This window comes from Tachypleus tridentatus, chromosome 13 (genome assembly GCF_004210375.1).
Source record: "Tachypleus tridentatus isolate NWPU-2018 chromosome 13, ASM421037v1, whole genome shotgun sequence".
NCBI lineage: Eukaryota > Metazoa > Arthropoda > Merostomata > Xiphosura > Limulidae > Tachypleus > Tachypleus tridentatus.
This window is the reverse complement of record NC_134837.1, coordinates 218942105-218968075: the sequence shown is the minus strand read 5'-3', so window position 1 is coordinate 218968075 and position 25971 is coordinate 218942105. Positions and strand designations below refer to the sequence as shown.

General features: G+C 34.1%; 2 protein-coding genes across 3 annotated transcripts in view; one reads left to right on the top strand and one right to left on the bottom strand.

The window, feature by feature from the left end:
- The window catches only part of LOC143239164 (protein BANP-like), a 33702-nt gene extending 31790 nt beyond the window's left edge, over window positions 1-1912 (top strand). Inside the window, exons 10-11 of the mRNA XM_076480020.1 lie at window positions 202-421; window positions 1617-1912. Coding sequence (XP_076336135.1) covers window positions 202-421; window positions 1617-1784 — 388 coding nt within the window. The 3' untranslated portion in view covers window positions 1785-1912. The remainder of the gene's footprint in view (window positions 1-201; window positions 422-1616) is intronic.
- A 4351-nt stretch (window positions 1913-6263) lies between these two features.
- LOC143239162 (uncharacterized) overlaps window positions 6264-25971 on the bottom strand; it is a 63352-nt gene continuing 43644 nt past the window's right edge. The window contains exons 1-3 of one of the 2 annotated variants that reach the window (XM_076480018.1): window positions 19706-20122; window positions 9932-11757; window positions 6264-8533 (exon numbers count right to left, since the gene is read on the bottom strand). In XM_076480018.1, the coding sequence (XP_076336133.1) occupies window positions 8072-8533; window positions 9932-11757; window positions 19706-20012 (2595 nt within the window). In that variant the 5' untranslated portion in view covers window positions 20013-20122 and the 3' untranslated portion in view covers window positions 6264-8071. Of the gene's footprint in view, window positions 8534-9931; window positions 11758-19705; window positions 20123-25971 lie in introns of those variants that run through there. The other variant, XM_076480019.1, reaches the window with a different exon arrangement.

The window sequence follows — 25971 nt, the reverse complement described above, 5'->3', positions numbered from 1 at the left end:
TGGTGGGAATAGGTTAGCTGTTTTGTGCCACTGAATTCCAACCACCCAACCAGAGATTGTTAGGGCTAAGGTCATGAATAAGAATAAACCATTGTTCTTATAAATAGCATAGATGAACCTTCAGTTACAACTAAAAATACAAATTATATATTGAGGAGAATGAGGTAATATTGACTGTTGTGTGTTTATTTACATAACTAGGGTTCCACAAACATACGTTCATGTGGCATCATCCAGTGGTGAACTGATTGGACCAGAATCACCTTCTGGAGTTCAGCACGAACTTGAGTTTGAGCCTAAAATTAAAACAGAAAATCATATCTTTTTGGGGAAAAGCATTCCGGTAGGACAAACTGTACCTGTTTCTATTCAACAAGCCAGTGAGATTGGAGTCTCTGTACCTCTTCAGTGTGCATCGCAGGTTAGAACTTTAAAGTCATTATGCCTTAACTCTAAACAGAATGACACTAAATCATGTTAAATGTTTAGTACAGGCCAAAAAAAAATTTATGGGTTGGATATATTTCTTACATTTACCATTACATACTTAATGGACAACACCCACCTCAACAGGTCATTCTTTACTGTTAGGTTACTCTTCTGCTATTTTTCTCACAGTTGCAAAAACATAGCCCATTAAATTTTGTTTTCTTATTGTTATTTAAACACGAATGTTTCTTGAGTGAAAATGTCCCATTGTATTTCAACCATTATGACTCTGATCCTTAAATAGTTTTCATCATTCATTTCTGACATTGAGTAATAAACAAAACTTAAGGAGTTGCCTGTCAGCTAAATTTATCAGAATGGGATCCAGTGATGACTTTTTTTGTGTGTATCTTCTCTTCTGAGCTGCTAGCTTCTGTTTAATTATCATACATTTCAATTTTTCTTTATCATAATTCTAATTTATGAAAAAGTTATACATAATCAGCATCATCAGAAAATTGGATTATGCCTGGTAAAGTTACTTCTGTGTTGGTATTTCTTTCAATAAGCCAGCTATGTCAGTTTACTGTGTGAACAGTAAAAAATTATTTAGTTAAAATTCTGAACAATGTAGACCAACATGAAAGTTTAAAGGAATAGTACTCTTCTTTTATGATAATGTATATGGTATTCTTTATCAGATGTGGTATCTGTTATGATTTCAAATACTGTTTTTGTATGCTACTGTCCAAAATAATTTTTCAGTGCCTGTATGATTGTATAAAAGTTATCAGAAGGGTTGAACAAATCTATTAGTTAATTTCTGTAGTGCATGTTGGTGTATAGAAGACGTATTAATAGTAGAAATAAATAACCGTATAACATCAAATTGCAATAATTATTTTTTTAATTAGACACACAGCATTTCACTAAATTTCTTCAGGAGCATTCACTAAAATGAAACCAATACTGACAGTGCAGATCTTCAAAAAAGTGAAAAGTTGAGTGTCTGATTAAATAAGAGAACTTCATTTTGGTGTTATAAAGCTGTTTATTTCTAGTCACAAACATAGGAAGAACTATGTAAGATTTATATATATAGCGGTTAGTAAGCAAAGCTGTTTGGAATATTCTTTTATTTGAATGGAAAAAAATCCTAACAGTTGTACAACTGAATGTTTTATTAGATGATCAGTACAGAGCATGGAGATGTACAAGTGATCCATGCTACACCAGAGCAGCTGGCTCAGATTCATCAAAACCACCAGATCCACATTCTTACTGGAGCAGAGATATTGAGAGAGATAGAAAATGAAGGTGCTGCAGAATCCATTAGTATTGTAAAATCTTCGTAACACAGTTTTTGCACCTGTAGGCCTTAATTGTTTCTGTGAAATGTTTTCTAATGCTCCTTTCAACTGAAATGGAAAGTTCATGAAAATGTTTTTATACAAATGTATGTAAATAAATAGTCTGATCTATGCAGCTTTGAATTTTTGTCATGGTCCTGTGGCCATCTGTATTTGTTCTTATTATTTATTAGCAGGATTTAATTTCAGTGTTTACATAGTCGTTTTAAAAGCTTGTTTGTTTGTTTTTTAAAGCATGAGCTCACTTCATGTTGAACATAGGGAATGAAAATTTAACTAAGCCCTTAGAGATTTTGTCAATAAAACACATTCCTTAAAAGTTAATCACACTTTTATTTAACATAACCCTTGATGATGTAATTCGTGGCTCAAAGGAAAAGTGAGGTTTTTCAGCCAAACTGGTAAATCTCCAATTTAAAAACATGTTCAAAAAATTGTAAATTTTTGAATTTTTAGGTATCGTGTTATTATCTTTTTTAACTCTTTCCCTGCTATCTTTGTAAATAAACCATTCTTCTAGTGCCAGATTTATTTTTAGATACACAAAGAAACATTTGTGGGGTTGGACTGTTAGTTTTATCTCACTTATATTTTTTTCACCGTATTAATATGAATTTGTTTTGCTAGTAATGTAGGGAAATGTTTCACAAATGAATATATTTTGAAAGTGCTAAGTAAGATAATAATTTGCGTATTTTCCTCCAATGTTTGCATGTTAATATGCGACATTTATGACTTTTTAGTTTAGTATAAAATACGCTTACCTATTTCCGTGAACATTTACTTGGTGTCAAATTTTTCAAAGCTAAAACACTATTTATATGATGGTGCTACAATACGCGAGGGGAGGTAGGTATTATGTACTTAAGGGAATAAAAGAATTTAAGCAGTGTCATATTCGTGTATTTCACAAGAAGGCTTGAAGACAATCTTCTAGTGTATTAAATTTTTAGTTTCTGTTTCTGAAGTTAATTTTGAAGCTACAAAAATACGTGGCTTTATTTTCTACAAGGCTGAAGTTAGATTGTGGCCAAATTTCACTAACCTGTAAATACGTGAAGTCTTAGTTGTTATTGTGTATTATGTACGGCCGAAGTACAAAATATGCAGAAGAATTTATCAGAGCGATATTACTTCTGAGAAGGATTTTAAAATTTGTGGTCAGTGACATAGAGTGTGTTGAAAAATACAAGTTCGCTTAATGACGTTAAATGTGTTAAACCAAGTCTGATAACTTAAGATATGGTAGTAATTGGTTCAAAGTGAGGCGAGTTACGAACTGTAGTGAAAGTGTGGCGTATGAAATGCAAATGAAACATGAAATTAAGATGAACCTAACTGTAGTAATACCTAGGCAAATTGAGATTATTATATGACACTAATTTGAGCTAAAGGTAGGACGACAAACTACAGGTATAACTGTTCAGACAAGATGGTAGGCCTTGTAAAATTCGTGAGATTTAGATTAACCTGGGTATAAGGACAAAACACGGCTTTTTTTTTTTTAACATGAATTATCTAATATTCTTTCGTAGGTTTTACTTACGCCATAAAGTCTGATTGTGAATTCAGTGAGAATACTGACCAAACTTTCTCAGCTGACATTGTGTTTGTACTGATAGCATGAAGAAAGATTTGTTGGTTTAGCGAAATGTTTTTTTAGACCAGTGGTTCCCAACCTTTTTTATGCCCCGCACCCCTAAAAAAATTTAATATGTTCTCGCACACCTCACAGTAATTATTTATTTAAGAATAAAGGTGAAGATGGTCAAAACAAATGTTATCTCGCACCCCTGGTTGGGAGCCACTGCTTTAGACAGATAACGATGTGTACGTTATCAGTTTCGAAGCACGTATGTTTACCATGTAAGTGTTGTAACGTATGAAGAAATTGGCTGTTCCAATCTCTTAAAACAATGTCATCAAATATTACCAAAGCCTTATAGGTGAACCAGCAAAACGCACAGTGAAAGAATAGATTGAATGGCTGTTGGGTTTGTACGTTTCTCTTGATGTTACTGAAGCATCACATGGAACTACGATGATTGATCTATTTCATTAAAACTGTTATTACAGTCACTCACATTTCAATAAATGAAACTATCGTAAGCTAGAGTAAGATGTTGGTTTCAGTCCATTTTTTCAAAGATCAGTGGGCCAGGTGGGTTAAGGCGTTCGACTCGTAATTTAGATACTAACTGGAGGGCACATGATGTTAAGATCGAAAATTTTAATAATGTAGGCAAATAGATGTCAAGTTTCTTAATAAATTTGAGAAGTTATTTATAAATACCAGAAATGGGTTGAACCCCGTCACACCAAACATGCTCGCCCTCTTAGCCGTGAGTGCGTTATAAAGTAACGATTAATCCAACTATTCATTGGTAAAAGAGCAGTCCAAGAGTTGACGATGGGTGGTGATGACTAGTCTTACACTGCTAAATTAGGAACGGCTAGCGCAGATAGTCCTCGTGTAGCTTTGCGCGAAATTAAAAAAACAACAACAAAGATCAGTGATTGTTAAAACTTGTGTGAGAAGAACAATGTACAAGCATAGACTTTTCCATTTATACACTTAAAATAAGGAGGATGCAAAAGTAATTTTTAGCGGATTAATGGATATGCTTATTTGTTTAGAATTAAGCACAAAGCTACACAATGGGCTATCTGTGCTCTGCCCACCACGGGTATCGAAACCCGGTTTTTAGTGTGCAAGTCCGCAGACATACCATTGTGCCACTGGGGGCCTATGGATATGCTAAAGATGCATGTAACTAGCTTTATACCAAATTTCTGCATTAATTTCATCGATAAACATCGGTAGCCCAAAGCGTTAAATAACGTTTAGTAATTATTATTTTAACACACGAGACAGAAATTTGGTGCTTTTTCGCACATGTGTATTTAGGTGGGGAGGGAGTGAAAATACTTGTCTATGATAATTTGTGTGTGTAGACGAATGATGAATATCGTCTATTTTTAATCGACATGACAAAACATAGATGTTATGGTTGTCGTTCGTCATTTTTTTCAGAAGCAAGTTGGACATAACAAGCAGAAGGTTTTTATTTATGAAAGAATGTATAAAAAGTGAATTTCCGTCAACTATTCGGCATTTCTCACATAAAGTTTGTTGCGAGATTATGTCGATAAAGATGAGTATGAAAAGCACTGGCCTTTGAAATCAGTAGATATTTCCTTAATCATATATTTTCTGGTCAAAAGCGATAGTAGTTTCTACCATGAAGTATTTATCGCTTAACATTTATGGAAAACAGTTGAAAGGTTTGAAACATTAACCGCTATATTTAGTTTTCCTACAAAAGAATCATATCTTATTAGTTAAAAGGCATTAACTATATATTTAGAAAACTAAAAGCTTGTTATATTTTACTTTGTTTTCGTAACAGTAATAGTCGTTATAAAACAACCGATAAAATGATACTTATATTATGCAAATACCATCAAATTATCAGAAAATGAAAAGAAACTTCCTTATCGACCACACTATGGAGAAATATCAAAACTGTCACTGTAATACAAAAGTTATAACTTGCGTTAAGAATTTCAAGTTTATCGGCAGAATGCCAAAATTTAAAGCAATACCAAAATGCAAATCAAAGAAGATTAATATTTAGTATATTATTCAGGATCTCCACAAAATTGAAGTTTACTGCTGGAAGAAACCTGCAAAAACGGTGAACTTGTTGAAACAAGTGATAGAATCTGGAAAAGTGAAGCTGGTAACATGCTGTTTGAATTTTTATAACTGAAATTAGGTGTCCTTCCATTAATATGTTTCGCTTTATTTTGCAACTTTCCCTAAATGTTTGAAGATTTTTCTTGTTTTATTGTATAAAAATAAAAGTAGTTTACCAGTATCTCTATTTCTCATAAACTTACTTGTGAAAAATTTTAGGCTAAACAGTTTTAAGTTTCATTATGTTGAGCAAATGTAAAAACTTTTACGAAATCTATTCTAAAGTAAATACTTAACACGTGTGCGTGCTTAGTTTTAATATTCACTTTTTTCAACATATGGAGGCAGCGGTGTAAAACGACTAAGCTGGCAAAATAATCCTTTTTAGGCTTAGCTGAATGACCGAAATATAGTGGATTGCTGTATACATATATTTCACTTTCAATGAATTACTACTTACTGAATTTTTAATCAGACATGTGTAAAAATAGCATTTCAAACGTATCGTTTGTTTGTCACAAATCACTAACCATTATTTCACGACAGGTTTTTCATTCAATATTACGAATATTGAGTGGGAGGCACAATGATCACGAAATCATTGATTACGCCGGACTTTAAGTTTTAAGTGTCATTCATATATTTGAAATGAATGTAGAATTGGCATATATTTTGTTTTAATTGAGTGTTTGATTTGAAAATAACATAATTCTATTTAGTATACAAAATGTGTTTGTAAACAAAAAAATGCTTAAACATGTTGATCAAGAGTGTTAACCACTTTTATTAAGGATTTTATAAGCAAATGATAACAATTCTGAACAAATATAATTACTTATTAAATTAATTCACTTAAAGACAATAATGGGCAACAAGAAAGCTTGTTTTTAGTCAACCTTTTTCTTTGCACATAACATCATTGGTTAAAAAGTAAACCACACATTGAGCTCACCAAATGAACATATAACCCTAACTTTTCACATATTCTAAACTAATATTACATATACTTTTAGCTTAACCTTTATTTCTTTTCAATTACAAATAATACAGCATTGCCTTGTGTACAGTTCTTCAATCTTTTTAATGTTTTTTTATCTGAACAGTACAATATAACTTTTTCTGTACTCTTAACCTGTAAGGTTTTTTTGTTACATAATACAACTAATTTGTTTTTGTCTTTTTACCAAAAATTGAAGCTTCTGCATCATTTAAATTACAATTCTGACCATTATATCAATATGATGTCCAAAGCATTCAAGTAGCTTAATTATATTCAGAAAAAAATAAACATTGTACATGAAGCTACAGTGATGTTCTGTGTTGCAAAAAGTTAGTGAGTTTACACGTTGGATTATTTAAAAATGTGTAGTCCAGTAAATTAAGCTAAAAGTGTTGTTATTTTTTATCACTAATATTGTAGAAACTACCAATGTATTAATTAAACAATTTGGTTAGAGTGTAATATAACCATCAGGATATTAAGTAATATAACAGTGATCACAGAAATGTAAAGTGAGATATTAGTTAAGTTATATAGCTGAACAGTAACAGGATAGTGATACAATTAATACTCATCAGATGTGCCCTGTAGTCATATAATCAGATAACTACAAATTTACTGTGTAGTTAAATTTACTTACAACGTGTACAACATTCATGGTTAGTTAGAGAAACGTAACCTAGTCATTTATGAGGTTAAGTGATATGTACTTGATCCACTGAGGCATGGTTTATATGTTACATGAAGCAAACTAGTTAGTTACAGCAGGTATTTGTGCCTGCTTATATACAAAAGTACAACATTGTTAAACTTATGCTTTTAAGTTTGGAAAGATAATTAGTTAACAAGTCAATTGATGTAGCACCTTCAGTCCTGAGGTAACAGTATCAGAAACAGTTTCACTATGTTTAAAAGATTGAATATTCACATATTATCTTTATAAAACTCAGTCGAGGTTTTTAAACAGTGTATTCCATGTGTAATACTACATGCAGAGAGGCATTAGTAGTTGTATTTACTAACATGTCAAAGAAAAGTGTTTCTTTTACAGAAGCTGTACAGCTACAAAACAACATTTATTTAAATAACTCTATATACACACACACACACACACACACATATATCAGTATATAATATATGCAAGTATTTCAGCTACAATAAGGGTAACAAATGGTAAACTCTTAACAATTCCTCATTTGAAATAAAACAAGCAATATAGCCTTTAAACAATTTCTCCATGTTTCTCTTGTCACAGGTGGCCAATTCAAATGATCATTTCTTCTTTCTGTTTTAATAGCTTGCTAGTTACATCTTTATTACAAACTGAAGACATCACAGTTCTTTAACTCTTCTAGTTCACATCCTATACAGGATGTGTGTATGTCTTCTAATAGAGTTAATAATGTTTTTTTAAAACATAGAAACTGTTTCCAAGATCTAATTTAGCAAGTCAAAAAGGAAAAGAAACAGTCACCATTAGAAAAAAATATTTGACCAAAACATCTTGAAAGTTTGAAAAAATGTAGTTTGTTTTGTTTCTCAGCCTCTACCTATTTTGTCAATCAGACTGGGTTAAAGGCCACACTGGTTAACTTCAGACCTAATATCTGGCGCAGACCAACGACGTTTCCGTTGTGGTTGAAGAGTCATAGAAGTTGTAGCCACTAGAGGGCTATGCCTTGAAAATGTAACTGTAGTTGTTTCACATGGTGGTTCCTTAGATGATACTGAAGAAATTCTACAGTTAAGAGATGAAAGCTCCTCCTTAATAGAGACACTTGCAGATGTTTTTACAGAATTGCAAGCAACTGAATTTGGCACAGTACAAGTAGCACTGGTGGATGAAGAGGAAAGCTCATTAGTGGATAATAATAAGTCTGGGCTAGACTTCTGTGTTAGAGAAATACAGACATCACCAATTTTCAGTTGCTGACAGACAAGCCCATACCTGTGAAGAGACTGCTCTGGGAAACAAGATGACCAACCCTGTTGAAAAACAAAGAAAGGATGCTCCATTGGGGCCTCTACACTTACCTGTGAAAAAAACAAAACTCAGAAGATTTATTTTAAAAAAAGCTATATAGCACTTTTAAATAAAGTTATTTACTTTTCTTCATGTCCATAAGTTATAACTTCTGATTTTCATTTTTTAAATAAATTAATATTAATTTTCAAATCAGAACAAGCTGCTTATGTCAAAACTAAGAATCAACCTTATATAATAACTAATTATATTTACTTTTCTTTCTTATAAGTATTATAGAATGCATTGTTTCATGATTGGAGTCCCCTTGCTATTAACAGTATTTTCAAAAAATATTTCAACACATTTTTTTTTTGAAAAATACCATTAGATATCAAAATAACATGAATGTTTTTTGCCCAGAAATAATTATAATTAGGTAATACCATGTTTTGTAGCTCTAAGAGGTTTAACAAACAAACAAAAATATTGGATAAAAGAAAACATACAAAATTAAACATTTTACTTGCCAAAGTAGATATAATGAAAGAAAAAAAAAAGACAAGCTGTTATTTATGATAGTCATAACTATGCAGTTTAATGCTCAAAGCAGCCAATCGTATTTACATCCTGCTTTAATTACAGTTCTGCTTTAAACTGATGAACAGCAGTTATATTCACATCAAGCTACACAGATTTGGATAACTGATAAAATAAAAAACAATGGAAAATGTGAAACTACAAATATTTATGATGAAACTTAGTAGAATGGATGGCAACTGAAGACGAAAGGTGGAAAACTTTCGAAAGGTCCTATATACTTGTGTCTCCACAACAGGCAGTTGCCATCCATTCTACAAAGTTTCATCATGAATACTCTGTCTAAACAATCTATGAAAGAATATAAATATTTAAGATAAAAAAGATAAAGCACTTTGATTGACCCCACTTAAAGTCCTTCTGGTTGATACATGCTTGTGATAATTAACTTTCTCTAAACCTAAGTAAAAAACAATGATAGATTTTATTAATCTTTTTTTTTCTTCTTCTTCTCTTACAAAAGCTCAGTTGAAACTGATTGGAACAATCCATTTCTTTATGACTGTCACTGAGGTGTTTACACAGATCAATATAGCATATTTCATGACAAAATTAGTTTGAAGCACTACAAGTGCTAATTAATTGAGCAAAGTCATACACTATTCAATCAAGGCATGTATGTTTGTAAGTAGAAGGGATGTTGTGCAAGATTTGGTACAGTACTACTTTTAATAATGCATCCAAAAGAGGATCACATTAGGTGTGATGCATATACTGTGCAATGCCTGGTTAAGAAGGCCAACAGCATTTATTCCTGTGTTGTTGGTGATTAATATATATTTCTGTTTAATGATTAAAGCAATAGCATCTTTTAACAACTTCATTTCTTACTTGTACATAATATTGAGTAGAAGAGACATTCAACTCACCTGTACCTGGCTGTTTCCTACACAGAACCCTAATATGACTGAACCTGAGCTAATCACTTCTTCAATCTTGACCACAGTGCTACTATCTATACGAAGGTCTGCACTACGACTTGCACTTTCTATGAAATCCTCAGTTGTCAATTTTTCTACTTGTTTTAGCTGTCCATCTGCAAGTTGTATGATAGCTCCTTTTCTAAAATAAACAGGATAGTGAAGTTTTGAAGTAGACGAGTTTGCTGGTTGATGTATTGGATCACAAGAAGGGTTAGAAATATTAGAAGTTACATGAGGTTTTGGCGGAACTAACTGATGAGCTGCACGTGGTGACAAAGATGATAAACTACTTCGAGGCACGGGTGTTCCTAAACGAGGCTGTTTTGGTGATGGGAGTTCATCTCGTGGTCCATGTGTTGGAGGAGCAGACAGAGGTGCATCATGCAGTGCTGATGCTGGTGGTTCAATTATATTTATATTTGGGGGCCTTAGGATACGATGTTTTAGACTGCCTTCCTTACCTGTAGGGACCTTGTAACTGGTTCCTAAGGGTAAACCTCTGGTTGAATCGTGATCAAATGGCACATGTTTAGTGCCAAACTCAGTTAATGGGCACCCAGGTAATTGGGACTGAACCTCCTGACCTGAATTTGCCTTTAAAGGAATATGTTCATCTTCCCTCCTCAAAACTGGAGAGCTTTGAGATGACAACCTATCCCTAAAATGCTTCATTTCAGGAGACTGACTTGGTTCTGTAAGATAATGAGATCTTGCTTGTACTATAGAACCATGCTGCTCAGGAGGGCTTCCTGTTGGCACATAACTATGTCGAGCTTGTGTTAAATGACTAGGTACAGAAACTGAGTGACTAAGAGCAAGAGTTGTGTGAGACTGTACAACAGGATGTTCTGGCCTGCTTGGAACATGGCTACCACTTATTGGAAGAACCACAGGGTATGATTCTGATGAAAAGAAATGTTGAGAAACTAGACTAGGAGCACTGTTGGGGTAGGTAGGATAGAGATTGCCAAAAGATGTAAGCTGTGAACCTTGATTATACATGCTGGTCCCAGAAAGTGAGGGTGAATGTAAAGAAGTGTGATGTGCTGGGAATGGGAATTGTGAACTGTACAGTCTTTGACTGTTCAAATCACTTTCAAGTGAAACTGGTGGGCGGAACAGACTACCAGAGCTTGAGTGAATCAGTGAAGTTGGCAGACCAGGAGGCTCAGGCAGAAGTACTACGGATGGCTGAGAAGGTGATGATGGGTGATTCTGACAACCTGTAGCCACATTTGTCAGCCAGTTTAAATCATCTGTTCCTGGATTACCACTGCCAGTCATGGCAACCCTGTCTGGTCCATTCATCTGTGGTGTCCACCAACCACATGGAATGGTGCTGTCCGAGTAGCTGCGAGCTTTAGATAATCTGTTTGGTTCTAGTGTGGAGGATGACTTATTTGTCTCTCTGTTTTTGTTTTGGTTATCACCTGGAGTAATTTCTTCTTTTTTTTCCCTTGACACTATTATTAAGCTCCCATCTTTCTCTTCTTGACATGTGGGCCTGTCATTACAGTAACCAGTTTTTATACCAGGTGAAGTTGAGATAATTTTATCATCAGTAGGTGCTAATGACAGTGTTGGTTCTGACACCAGTACTGGACGGGAAGCAACTTGAGAGTACAGAGCTAATGATGGAAGAAAGTATGGCCTGACTGGGAAATATGCATCTCGCAATAGTTCAGTAGGTCCCTGAGAAATGGGTCTGCACAATCTGGTTGGATAAATAGGTTGACTTGGTGAGAACACACAATTTAGAGTGTTTGATGGACCTACAAAAAAAATTTGTGTTTACTACCACAGAAAATAATTTTTTTGTAAACAAGATTTCTCTTTATATACTAACCTTAATTACACTTTATAAGAACTGTATTCAAGGTCTCATTTTGCCCTTGGAACTACTTGAAACTTACTCAGTATAATGTAAAATGCTGCTTTATAGGACAGCAAGGTCAATCTTAGATCATATATCTTGACCAACTCCCACAGACTCCCTACTATACAAATATTTTTCAAGAACATCTTGAAACAAACCAATGCACAGAACTATGTTTTAGTTGTATCAGAAGATTTGTGATACAGATAATTAAATTTGATTATTGCTATCACAGTCCCTCCCTTTTCTTTTCTAATGAAAGCAGCCATCAATTTAAAAATGTGACTAGAATCGTGTGGTCATTCACCAACTTTAATTCATTGTTTATCTTATTAATGGAATTGGAAGATATACACACATCCATTGTAATGACTTTTTAGAGGCAATGGCCTTTATATCATCGAATAAGATGTTGTTTTAGATTTGTAGTATTTGATCCCACTGCTACCTTAAATGCTCTTCTGTGGGGGGTTTTCTCCCTCCATAAGCATTGAAATATCTCTTCTTCAAAATGTCTCTCTTGGCTCCTATTAGCTTGGCAATTTTTGTGTGAATTTTTCTTCATAAATGAAATGTTTTTAAAATCTCTACAATCATAAAGAGCTATCCATTGAACTGCTAAATGGACAAATTTCCCATGGATCAAAATACATCAGTGCTTAATGTGTCACTCATAGCTTGCATCTTTTGGAATACACTACTGCAGTAACATTTATAAATAGTTCAGGTACAGTGCAGTTAACCCTTATAATAAATATCCAACAGTATATCAGAAACACTAAAAAATAAAAAGAATAGCTTAAGCTCTTAGGGATCAGGAAAAAGAAAAAAAAACAAGCTATTATCATGTGAAAGTTTTTGTTGTTGTTTTGTATGTGTGTATTAGATTCTTTCTTTTATTAATAATATCAAGGATTGAGTTCAAGTAAAGGAACACAAATTTCATATCTTACTCACTTTATCAGTATGAAAGTTAACAAAGATAATATTAATCATCATGATTCCAATAATTTATAAGCACTTGTATTTTAGCTTACAAAGTAGGATTTGCTTACATTTAGCAATTTTTGATACCTAATGAATTCTTTACCTCAAAATCCACAGATGGTGTTCAAGTGGAGAAAAATTACAACTTTTGGTGAATTAATAACAAATTATAATAATTTTCTTTTATACACTTTTATATGCAGTTTTCTCTCGTAAACTAAAAGAATATATGGTTTGAGGGATATTTATTGTAAAAGTGGTGAAAAAATGAAATGATTCATAATTAGCTAAACTTCTATATTTATGTTTCTTCATAAGCTTAATGTAAGTGCTTCTCTATCATTACTTATGTATGTTACTAAAGTTTTTAACAGTCTGTAGCCTAAAAATAAAATTGTCTCCAGAATTGTTATGTGTTTACACAGAGAAATTAAACAGTTTTGGTTAAAAATAATAAAACATGTTTTTTAAGATCATAAGAAAATAATAAATATACAGACTGATCGAGAAGTGACAACTAAAGAGTTGGAAGGGTAGTAAGGCTAATTATGTATCTTTATGAAGGTAGGTAGTGTATGTGTGCTCTAAGACAAATATACAATTCATGTTTAGTTATTTGAAAGACGTATGAATGAATCTGAAAACTGAACTTCTGCCAAGTAATGCATCCTCAGTGGTTCTAAAAAAAAAGTAGAGATAACTTTACAGAATCAACCATTAAACAAATACAGTATCAAACCTATCCCAATTTCTCTTATAAATAGAATATCAGAATCAAAGTTTTTCACAGTAGCAAGACTTTGTACAGTATTTTTAAGATTTCCCCATTAATGATATGCAAAGAAACATTTGGCTATTAAAATAAGCAACAAATCATTATACTTTTTTCCTTGTATTTAATGCAAAAGCTAAATATAAAATATAACAGTACATGCTATTCATTACAAAATGGTGAAACTAGCAAAGCAAAAAGAACCACCAAAACACAATTAGAATGCTACAAGTTAAAAATGAACTAGAAGGCTTATCAATATGCTTTACATTTTCCAGCCTAGTCCTTTAGAAGTTAAAAGTCAAGATTTATTTATTCTTTAATATTGCAAGTAATCAGTGTTTATGAGTTGTTAACTTTTCACTGTAAACCATCTGGTTACTGATGATGATATTCATAAATGAAGAATATTGCAGTTTGTGTGTGTGTAAATTATCATCATAAAATGTGTGTTTTAGTATGTTTGTGGCAATATTGTTCCACATTGTGGATCTCCATGTAAACATTACTACCATCCATTGCAGAATATTTTCATAACATGCATTAACTTCATTATTATAGTTTGAACATCATTCTTAATACACAAAAACTTGCTATTTTAAACTAAATTTCATTTTGTATGTGATAATGTCATGAGACTGTTGTAGATTGTTTGTTATTACGTACATTTTGAAATGCTCATTTTTTTATATGCAAGATAATATCACAATAGGCAATATTTGAAAGGGAGCAAGTCACAGTATTTGCTATGTTACCTTTAACCACTCAATTCAAATACAAAAAAGTAAGTATTCCTGATAACTATGCACAAGTCTCCTATCCTCATTCAAAGGATCACTTCACTATCAGCTTGAAATTTAGGAACACATTCCACCAGTGCCCCTGGGTGAAAGGTTATCATCACCTCTGTTTATTACTGTACACTTTATATCACTCAGAATGTATGTAGGTGTTATCAATAGTGTTATTTTGTTTTATCAAAATCTACATATCATTTTGCCCAAGCATACTTTGGTTTTGTTATAAAAAGTTCACAGTAATAAACTTCCTCTTGACATTATACAGTACAGTTCGGACCAATCTTCTGTAATATATAGATGGATTGATCTTTGATTTACAGTGCACACTAGCTGAGAAAGTCACCAATACTATTCCTATGCAGGCCCAGCTAGAGGGAAGGGTGGAGGTTCAAGAGGGCTATTTGGCCTAAGTCTCAAACTCAAAGAGGGCATCAAATGTAAACACTTATCTTTTTCTATGCACAAAAAAGGCTAGAAAAGCATTTATTAAATGTTATTAATTATATGTTAAATTAAAAATATTCAAATTATATTTTGCTTTTCTTTTAAGCTAACTGTTGTCTTTTTTTTTTTACATCATCATTTCTTTTTATTACGGATAGGGGCCCCAAAAGTGAAAAACTGTCTAGGCCTCTTTTGAACTTCTGAGAGGGGCTTTTTCTATATGCTGCTTTCCAAGATTGTTATAATATTTGGCTATAAGATATGATCAGGTAGAGTGATCAAATACAGTATCAATTTGTGATTATAACATGTTTTAAATGTTATTTATTTATTTCAGATTCCACACTTAATGACTTACAATCAGAGTAAGCTAAGTACTTCAAGCAAAATTAAAACTCAACCTGGCCAAAGGTACAGCTCATTAACAGAGAATTTGCTCCCAATAATTATGTACCTACATGTCACTTAATGTGTCAAAGGCTTCAGTTTTTAATGACATTCACTAATAAAATTTTTCTTTATGATTTCAAGTTAGTAAAACATTAGTTATCTTTTGTAAACTCATTAGTCCTTATAACACGAGAAAGTACGTAACTGCACTGTTTAAAATTACGTATTGATAGTCTTTTATTCTCACAGTTTAATAACTATTAGCCAAAATTTCTCAGCCATCCTGTACTTGCTTAACCAGTGAATTGTTTTTTCTTACATTTTGATATTATTATTAAAACTTTCAGGCAAATACCAAGCACAAATTTTCTTTACTTATGCCCAGTTTCATTTACAATAATACTTTCAAGATGAACAGCAAATATTTTGTAATTAGTTTTCTTTTAATATCATGTGCTTTGCCTTGATTTAGAAGATTGTTTGCATAAGCACTTGAAGAAAGATCATATATTCATAACATGGTTTGTAAGTCAATAGATCTTGGTAAAAGCTCATCCTTGGTGTTACTAAATTTATTTTGGAGACAAGTTAACATTCGTAAGCATACTCTACAAAGACGTTTAGCAGCTCCAACAAGGGCTTGGGGGTACATTGTGAAATACTATGATACAAAGTTAAAAGTCTATTACAAGTAATTCTGTCAGTCCTTCTACAACATACTCTCCTTTATAACAATGCTTTAACCGAAAAGCAGCAGTTTCCATTCAGAAACCCCAGCTCAGTTTCTATATTAACATTTATAAGTTCCTAAGGCCCAGGGGCCCATCTTATCATTGTCAACTTGCCCCATCCGCTAATTTACCATGCTTATTTAAATTGAACATTATACAACTACAGTAAATTTAGTCGCATAAGAAATTACTGTATTGAATGTTTCTAAAAACTCTGCGAAATATTTATTCCTAACATAGTGAAAAACACACATTATTATTCATTTATTTTTAAACTCTATTTCCTTCGCACATTCCTTTAGTTCCTGAGTGTAGCAGACAATGGAGGAGTATCTAAGGTCACGCGCTTACAGTCCCGGGATCTATCTCTGGTCACATTGAACGTTAGTAGATACTTACCACGTCACACTAAAACACGCAAACAAGCCCGCACAACTTTGGCTGGGGACAAGGTCGTCTAGTGAGCTGAGGTCGTTAGCCGGCACGTGTTTGTTGTCTGGGGTAGAGACGTGGCTCCGCGGCTTGTTACGATTCAGAGGACCTCTAACGCCATTCGGGAAGGAAAGAAAACGTAGCGAAAGGGAATGCACTTAATGGGGTAGGCGTTGCTCCGTGTAAGTTTGTTTTGAATGTTCACTTCCCACCGTTTCGTCAGACCTAAAACAACTGTACACGTCAGATATAGAGCTGTTTGCTGCAGTCATGCTATATTTGAATACAATACCAAGAAGTTTATTATATGAAAGCGACATTATAGCTAACATTCTGCTGTTATCCCCAGGAGCCATCTCTGTTTTTGTGCACTAGACCATGTCCGAACACGCCGGGTCAGTTAACCATACAGAGAACCAAGGAGCACGTGCTTGGGCCTCACCTGCTGTACCAGGAATCTAACCCATACATGGAAAGAGCTATGTTGAGTGTCTGGCACGTTTTGTCAGCTCCACCTGTGTCAACTGCTTTCAACGACCACACTTCTTTCTACGAACAAGTTCTGTAGTGCTTTTTTTTTTAACGTAAGACCGGTAAAATACTATTATAAATGCATGAAAAGGTTGTTTTTGTTGTTGTTTTCACACATTCGTTTGCGTAAATTATAATCACAGCATTATTAATACATTCGTATAATATTAGTAAATATAACTGCACTCACGTATACATGTCACTATGGTTGACTTTTTTACTTAAAAAAATGTTAGTCCTGTAAACAAAACTGGATAACAACTTAGTAGTTCTGTTAATAAAACCAGATAACTACTGAGTAATCCTGTGCTATCTTTTAGACATGTGTTACTGAGAAAACGGATAATGACAGGAAATCACCAAATACGTTACTAATAAACTATATTATAAAAGTTTAGTATTACACACACACATCTTTGAGGCACGAAGTATTTTCTTCCGATTACGGTCATGTTGTTCTCTCGCATTTGTTTTTATGTTCGATTGTTAGGGGTAAGCTTAACCGCATGCATTTTGATTTATAAAACAATAATAAATATGTCGTGCTTTTGATAAAACGAACTTTCGCCGCTCTTTCGGGCGAAATTGTAGAGGAAGAACGATAAAAATGTTCGTCTCACTCTCGGGGCAGTAACATATCACGAGCTGGTGCGTTACTTTACCGGGAATGGTTTGGTTTGGTTTTTGGAATTTCGCACAAAGCTACTCGACGGCTATCTGTGCTAGCCGTCCCTAATTTAGCAGTGTAAGACTAGAGGGAAGGCAGCTAGTCATCACCACCCACCGCCAACTCTTGGGCTACTCTTTACCAACAGATTGACCGAAACATTATAACGCCCCCACAGCTGGGAGGGCGAGCATGTTTTGGCGCGACGCGGGCGCGCGACCCTCGGATTACGAGTCGAACGCCTTACGCGCTTGGCCATGCCAGGCCAAATGATAACAAACATTGGTAAATGCCATGGGAAAAGTATCTACTTAAGATTTGAAAAGTCATACACACACACTCACACACACACACACACACACACACATATATATATATATATATATATTTACACACACACACATTTTCTAATAAACAAGGATAAGCCCAAACAAAAATCAAAGACGCTGTACAAATCAAAAGGATCCCCCTGGTTTTGGAGGTCACTAAAAAATAGTCCTCGCATTGCGGTGGGGATACACTGTGTATCAGTCTTAACATCCGCACGACACTCTCTCTTCTATAAACATGCATAGACACAGGGGTGAAATTCTCAAAAAAAAAAAAAAAAAAGTAGAGGTGCTCAGCTGGGTGAAGTAGACCTCTTTTTTTTTTATAGACATCTACATAAAAAGCGTCAGAAAAGCTGGTATTGGTACTGGCAGAATTTCACTCTGGATAGACATACACGAGTTTTCTATAAAAATATATACATAACTAACAATATTATAGATGAAGGGAAGTTCTGGATGTATGTAGCGCATTTTATAGTTTATTTATTTGTTGTACATCCAAACAAGTTTTGCCTTTTTTTAATTATTTCAAGTTCTGATTAGTATTTATCTATATACGATACGTGATGGTTAGTATGAATCAAAGTTTTAAAATAACATAAACGCAAAACATGTATATACACATAATATTTTCATTCATAAAGTTACATATTCATAAATATTTATTTCATATACCGGTACGCGGTATGTATTAACACAGCAGTTTTGCTTGCCCAATCCTCACAGGGTAAGCTAAATTATCTAACATTAATGAAATACAGGGCGAGCTGATAAAAACGTTGTCAGATTCAACACCAATTAGTTTGTTTAGGACGTGATGGTAATTAAGATATCAGATGTCCATAGCTGTCCTTTTCTGGGCAAATATTCGTTAACTGACATTGAGGTACATGATTATTACTAAGATAAACTGTTCATACAGTTAAAAATTTCGTTTGACTCATTCTAGTATTTCTACAATTGTCAAAACTCAGCCACCTCTAGAAAGAGGTATTTTAATTATAGAGAAAATATTAATGTTAAACGTTATTAAAAAGGTTCCAGTTGTTACTTCTGTGTAAATTATAAGCCAACCACGGTTACATCCTTAAACATACATGGGCGCGCATAGAGGGAATTCATCGTTTTAACTTTGTCCTAAAAAACACCGTAAATCTACGCTGATCTGTAATTCAAGCTGTGCACGGGGGAAGGAAAGGTTCACACTAGAAAAAAAAAAAGAGTGGAATGTTTCACGTGCGCCGCGGGCGTAGCGTTGTCTGATGGGCTTTAACAAAAAAAAGTAAAATATGCACTTGAATTACAGTGTTAATTTTTAGCGCCGACTAAATCACAATCAACATCGATACGGCTTGTACTTAGTATAAAATTCATGTTTATTCAGCTCTGGATATGACCAAGCATCAGTTATTACTAAAATCAACTAATGACTATTCACAGACTAATTTTGCTCTCAATAATCGCAACGTATTAAGTTAAAACTGCCTGTCACGGTTGTGGCGTGAATATTCTTATATATCTAACACATGATTATTTCATTATTTGGCGATGTATGTATCTGTTTATCTGGTTTTGTGCAAAGTAGACTAGAAATTGCACTCTGCAACTGTTCATTCACATTGGCCAGTGTCTCTGATCTAGTGTAGAGAATAGTTTAAATTACTACGTTCTTTCTGGTGTCTCAGTTTTGATACAGCACAACTGATACACAAAATAGCGCGCTGTATAAACGTTGTACTACAAAACTAACATACTTACAGTCTCTTTTTGGAAGTCCTGGGTACGGAACCATAACGTTTAAAGTCGAGCCAGCACTCATCGTTGAATCTCTCCCAAGGACCTCGTAAGCTCTCGTCAACAACGACGTGATCTGCTTGCTATAGGCAAAAGTTCCACTTAACTTGTCTGTCTCGTACCTTATACAGGTGTTCTTCACCTGCTTTGGTAACGAGCTTCTTGGGAAGAGAGAAAGTTGACAAGTACATAAAACAATAACACCACACGGCTGTAGTCGCACGCTCTCTGGCCCGGGACAGGACGGCCGTGAAAGAGGCGGTGCTGCCATTGGCCGATTGCTACCCAGGGACCCGGACTTGAGTGGTGGGGTCACCGCCCAGAAGCAGTACTTTGAAACACTTTAAACTCAGATCACTCAATCTGCAAGTTTGGTCACTTCTGGTGAAAAAAATCCAAATAAACCCACGTGGCATGACATATATATCATAACATGTCAAGGCTTCGCAGATTAACTGTCTATCTGCATCGCTGTAATAGCTGCGGGATGCAATGACGTCACTGACCAATTACGAACCAAATAACAGTGTCAGAAACCTATGTATATATTCTTTTCCAGCAAGGTTGCGTGTTTCATTGTTTGGTAAATGCATTAAGTTCTGACTACTGCAGCGTAAGATAAAGGTCAACATTTACACAAGAAGCACCTAAACAGTGCTAAAAAACGGACAGCAGGTGGCGTGAATTTAAAGGCCACGGCCATGTCAACCGCTTTGTGCAAAACTTGTTGTTAGTACGAATAAACCAACGATGACGGAGGTCTGACCTCAATATTTTGTGTCACCAGCAGTGGCGCAAAACATACATTATTTTATAAACACCAACAGTCCACACATAGTAAACAAAACAGTTGTGATCTTATACTGTGCTTGTGACATTTCACGTGAACTGAAAGTGTATGTGAAGAAAATTGTGATTTCCACCTTTAATATATTAATTCCCACAAAATGCGTTTAAATGCCTATATACGCAAAACTAAAGTTTCATGATAACGTGCTTTGTCTTATTCTCGGATAAAATGTTCATGTTAAAGTTATTTTTTATTCATCCCATACATTTTAGTTTCATATTGAGAAAACATTCAGTTTAATAACCCACGTTTCACTTTTGTACGGCCCGGCATGGCCAGGTGGCTAAGGCACTCGACCTGTAATCCGAGGGTCGCGGGTTCGAATCCCCGTCACACCAAACATGCTCGCCCTTTCAGCCGTGGGGACGTTATAATGTGACGATCATTCGAACTATTCGTTGGTAAAAGAGTAGCCCAAGAGTTGGCGGTGGGTGGTGATGACTAGCTGCCTTCCCTCTAGTCTTACACTGCTAAATTCGGGACGCTACGCAGATAGCCCTTGTGTAGCTTTGCACGAAATTCAAAAAACAAACATTTATGTTTTATCTTGATAAAACGTTCAGTTAGTACTCATATTGAGAAAACGTTCTGTTTAATAACCCTTGTTTTATTTTTGTCTCATCTTAACAAAACGTTCATCTTAATAACCCATATATTTTCCTAATCTCATTCTGAGAGAGAATGTTCATTTTATCAACCCACGATTTTATGTCTTACCCTCAGAAAGAACGATCAATTTACCAACTTAGGTGTTGTTTTTTTATGCCTCATCCCGTGAAAATACGTTTAATTTAGCAATCTGCGTATCTTTTTGTCTTCTACGGACAAGCAATATACAGATTACTGAAGTAAATAGAGTACTTTTAAGATTATGAACAAACTTTCTTATTACGTGCAGGGTTACACTCTAACAGTAGAGACTAAATGACTATATAGGATCATTTATCAAACGCGGGCATAAAATTTGTTGTTCTTTGTAATTAAGCACAAAGCTACACAGTGGGCTATCAATGCTCTGCCCGGTATCTAGCACTGTGAGTCCACAGACATCCCACTGTGCCAAAAATTCTAAACTTCCAAAACTATTATTGAAAAGAAATAACGCTGCACAAACGAGTCGGAAAAGGGGGATTTTCCCAAAAATACTGGTTAGACGTACTAGAAGAAGAAGAAAAAAAAAAAAAAGCCTAGCCAAAACTGGTTAAAGTTATTTCTTAATTGAGAATATCAATACTTTGGTTTGTATGTAGTTCAACACGATGGGCTATCGATGCTATGCCCACCAGCTCTACGGACATACACTGTTTGTGTGGGAGATATATTAATACTTCTGAGATCAGTTTTAGTGATCAACATAACAATACAACTTACTCTTGGTATTTCAAATTTGAGTTTTATATTCCAACTTTTGATACAAACTCTAACGATTTTTAATAAGTAACTAAATAAAAACATAACTAATAAAGGTGTGAGCCTGACCCGTCTGTCCGCAGTTAATAGACAACGCTTGAAACCCTAGCGGTGTAACCAAGTAGTTTTTAAGTAATTCTCCTACTGCCAAGGTTGAAGACTAACACATTTCACGAGCTGTAGTGTGGTGCGAAACTGGTATTTCACAAGCGATTATTTGTTTGCTTCAGTTTCACGCAAAGCTAAGTACACGGATAATTGGGAAAATCAGTCCTAAATTTTGAACTTATAGACCAGAATGAAAGCAGCAATCAACAACACCCACTACCAACTTTTGGGCTACTTAGTGGAAATTCAATGGCAATATTATTACTTACCAAGACTGTGGGCACTTCTTTTGATCCACCCGGATTCACAATCCGAGAATATACAAACATTTAGAATGAAGATTTATAAATACCACAGAACCATATATAATTATGCTTATATATCCTATCTTCATGCAAAACTACACAATGAGCTATTCGCACTCTGTCCACCTCGCGGAATCGAACCCAGGACTTTTGCGATGTAAGTCTCTCAATTTACCAATGTCTCACCGAGGGGAAGTAACAACAGTGTGTCAACAAGACATCAAACAAAGAAAATACTCGCGAGTAAATCTAAAATATTCATTAATAGGATCAATGTCACAAAAACTGACTATAAGAGTATGTCACGTTTATCTACGATAGAAGTACTAAATTACTAAAAGTACTTCAATTATACTTCACTACTGATTTATCAAAGTACTGTTGTTACCGAATTATAAGTTAACATTGTGGTACATCACATAAACGTATCCAAATTTACAACAGTACTGGGTTTCAACTACACCTCACAGTGATTGAGAAATTTGGAAAAATTGGTGTTTTATTCTATATTTTTAGTAGTATACGTTGTATTAGAAATACTGTCTCAACTTAACACTGGACAATTTTAAAATTAACCTACTTTGAAGAGAAGAGCAGACCACAGACAAGTTACAATTTAGAGTTGTTAATTTGTCATCATGTGGTGCTGAGAAACTCGACACTTGATTCATCATGATACCTCATAATTCTAAGTGATCAAATGCAGATAACAATTTCAGATTTTTCAAACTAACGAGATATTGAAAACAATTTTTTCGTGACGTTCTAAATAGATCAATTAAGTTCTAAAGAGTTTTGAATGTTACCCAATTGGCAGCATGCATTATTTTCTCAGATACAATTTAGAGTTCGTGAAGTATGGTGTAATCCTGACTTGATTACGATACAATATGTCGTAATTGCTTACAACACAGCAACAGCTTTCAAAACTGTTTGAATATATACTGTGGAAGAATTACGACGCACATCAGTAAATAACATTTTTTTTAAGACTGCAGTTGTACGATGGAATCTGCAAGGTCAGTTTAGTGTTAGTGATTGAAAACTCCTTTATTCTGAAACATTTTTTCAAATTTAAATGTAATACATCACATACAAATATCAGTTAAATGTTTCAATAAAAACAAATGATTCAAGTTACCTTTTCATGAAGTTCATTGCGTTGTGTCGTTTTCTTATTACTGATATATCACATAAACCTAGAGTACTGTTATTACGTAACAATGACTTCAATTTGCTGCGGTAGCATATCTGAAAACAAACAAACGGGGTTATAATTAAATGTCACTTACATGCAAGTGAAACAGGTGAATTATAGCAGGGTCTAAACTTATACAACAACAAGATATTTTATACATCAAGCAGTTTGAACAGAATAAACAATATTCATGAAGTACGATTATATAAGTTGTTTTTTTATACTCAACGAACCAAGAGGAAATCAAAAACAGGAAACCACCTCTACTAAAGGAAAGGTGACAGGAAATATGGCAGGCTTCACACGACATCTCTGAGAAGGGTTTCGATATGAGTGGTACTCCAATCTACGCTAAACTTTTGTCTATACACATAATCATAAAGGATAGCTGTTTACATTGCTCTGAACAAGTGAGATAGGTTCAACTGTACCAACTTTAAGAAAAGATCTGTTGGGACCCCTTTGTTTATGTAGCGAGTAAGATTCCATCCCTGCTGAGACCCCCTTTATGTAACAAGTAGGGCATCAGGAGCGAAAAGAATTCCTTTCCTGAATATTTCTTTTTTTTTTTTTCGAGAAAAGCAATAAGACTTGTCTGCCTGTCATATTTTATTCCATTTGAGTATTTCATCATATTATCTTGAGAAAGAGAAAACTACAGTATCATATACACATGTATTCCGTCTACTTTTCTCGTAAAACATAATGAACCCGTTATTTACAACAAGAAAAAAAAAGATATAAAACACAAAGTAATAACCAACGCCTTGCTGGAAAAAACAAGGTACTAACTAAAGTGACTATCTGTGCGGCATGATAAAATGATAGTTGAGACGTGATGTAAGGCTTAATATCCATCACATCAAAATTTAAACATTAGTTCTAATGAGTTAATAAACTCATAATGAAGGTAGGATTATACATAAAGTAATACGCCTAGACATTTTTCCACACCCTGTTTAAGGGTTTCTTTGACCAACCCTAACAACAACCTAATTAAGCCTATTTTTTGCAAAATTACGCTTGATGAAGACTCCAGCATTGCAGTTGAAAGTTTGCACCAAATAAACACTTAAACAATGTGCAGGAAAAAATGTCTGTGCATTTTACTTCATTTAAAATTAGTTGATTATTACCTTATACTCATTTTTCAAATTTAAAAAAGTTCAAGTTACTATGATATAATAATAATGCAAATAACTAGGTATTTTTCACGAGATAATTTCCACCCGATGATAATGCGATTAAAATCTAACTGAAGTGCAAAGTACGATAATATGGGGAATTAGAAAAATCTTTTTAAGGAAAATGATGTGAATATGGTCAGATCACTTGCAGCCAATCATAAAAAAGGAAACAAGGAGCCTTACAAGGTATATATACACTACTAACTCAAAACGTCATTGCTGTGAGGTAGCTAAAGTTTAACCAATATTGAACTGCACAACACTCAACTATTTATAAAAGTACACAAACTCTGGTAGAATTTCTGTAGAGAAAATGTTTTAATTGGTTATGGAGTATTAAGTTCCATCCAAAAATTTTCGTTTCTTTCGACATAATGGTATTTTTACAGGATGGTATACCTTGAAATGTTCATAGATGAAACATTTAATATCGACATTATCCACCAAAATAAGGAGTAAGCGAAATCCGTCAAATTCCATTCTCATTAGTTACACTTGTAGATTTTTCAAATTATGTACTTCTTAAATAGAATTTGGAGATTCGTCATATTCCGTCCATCATAGCTATATCATGACATTGTTGTGCTCTATCCTCCATAATTACATGGAGTCATCAAATATCGTCCTCCATAATTATATAAAGATACATCATATTTCGTCCTCCGTAATTAGATCACAGGACACCTCATATTCCGTGTTTGATAATCAATCCTACTTCCAATATGTAAGACGGAGACAGTTTACTTTGTTAAAATATTGGCCCCAAAACACAAGTCTCATGTGTGAATCCCTCCTGCTCTCAGAATTCACTTACTAATTTTACACAAAACGGTGTAACACAAACTTTCTGTACTAAATCGAGTAGTCTATTTACAAATTACTACTTATACAGTTTTCTTCAATTTCCTTTATCTGAGCCAAGTCAAATCCGACCCCAAAGGTCGAGTGTCACGTTGAGATTTATGGATGCAATTTTGAAGAAAACAGGTCAAGGTCACAGGAAAAAAAATGTAAAAAAAAACTACAAGCGGTTTCTGTTGGATCATTTACTGAACAAATTATCATTTACAACACGATCTATGTTCAGTTGTTGGATTAAAAGAAGGCAATGGTATCGTAGACAACTTTTGGTAATAGTGACCTTTAACCTACCATCATAAAAATATATCGCA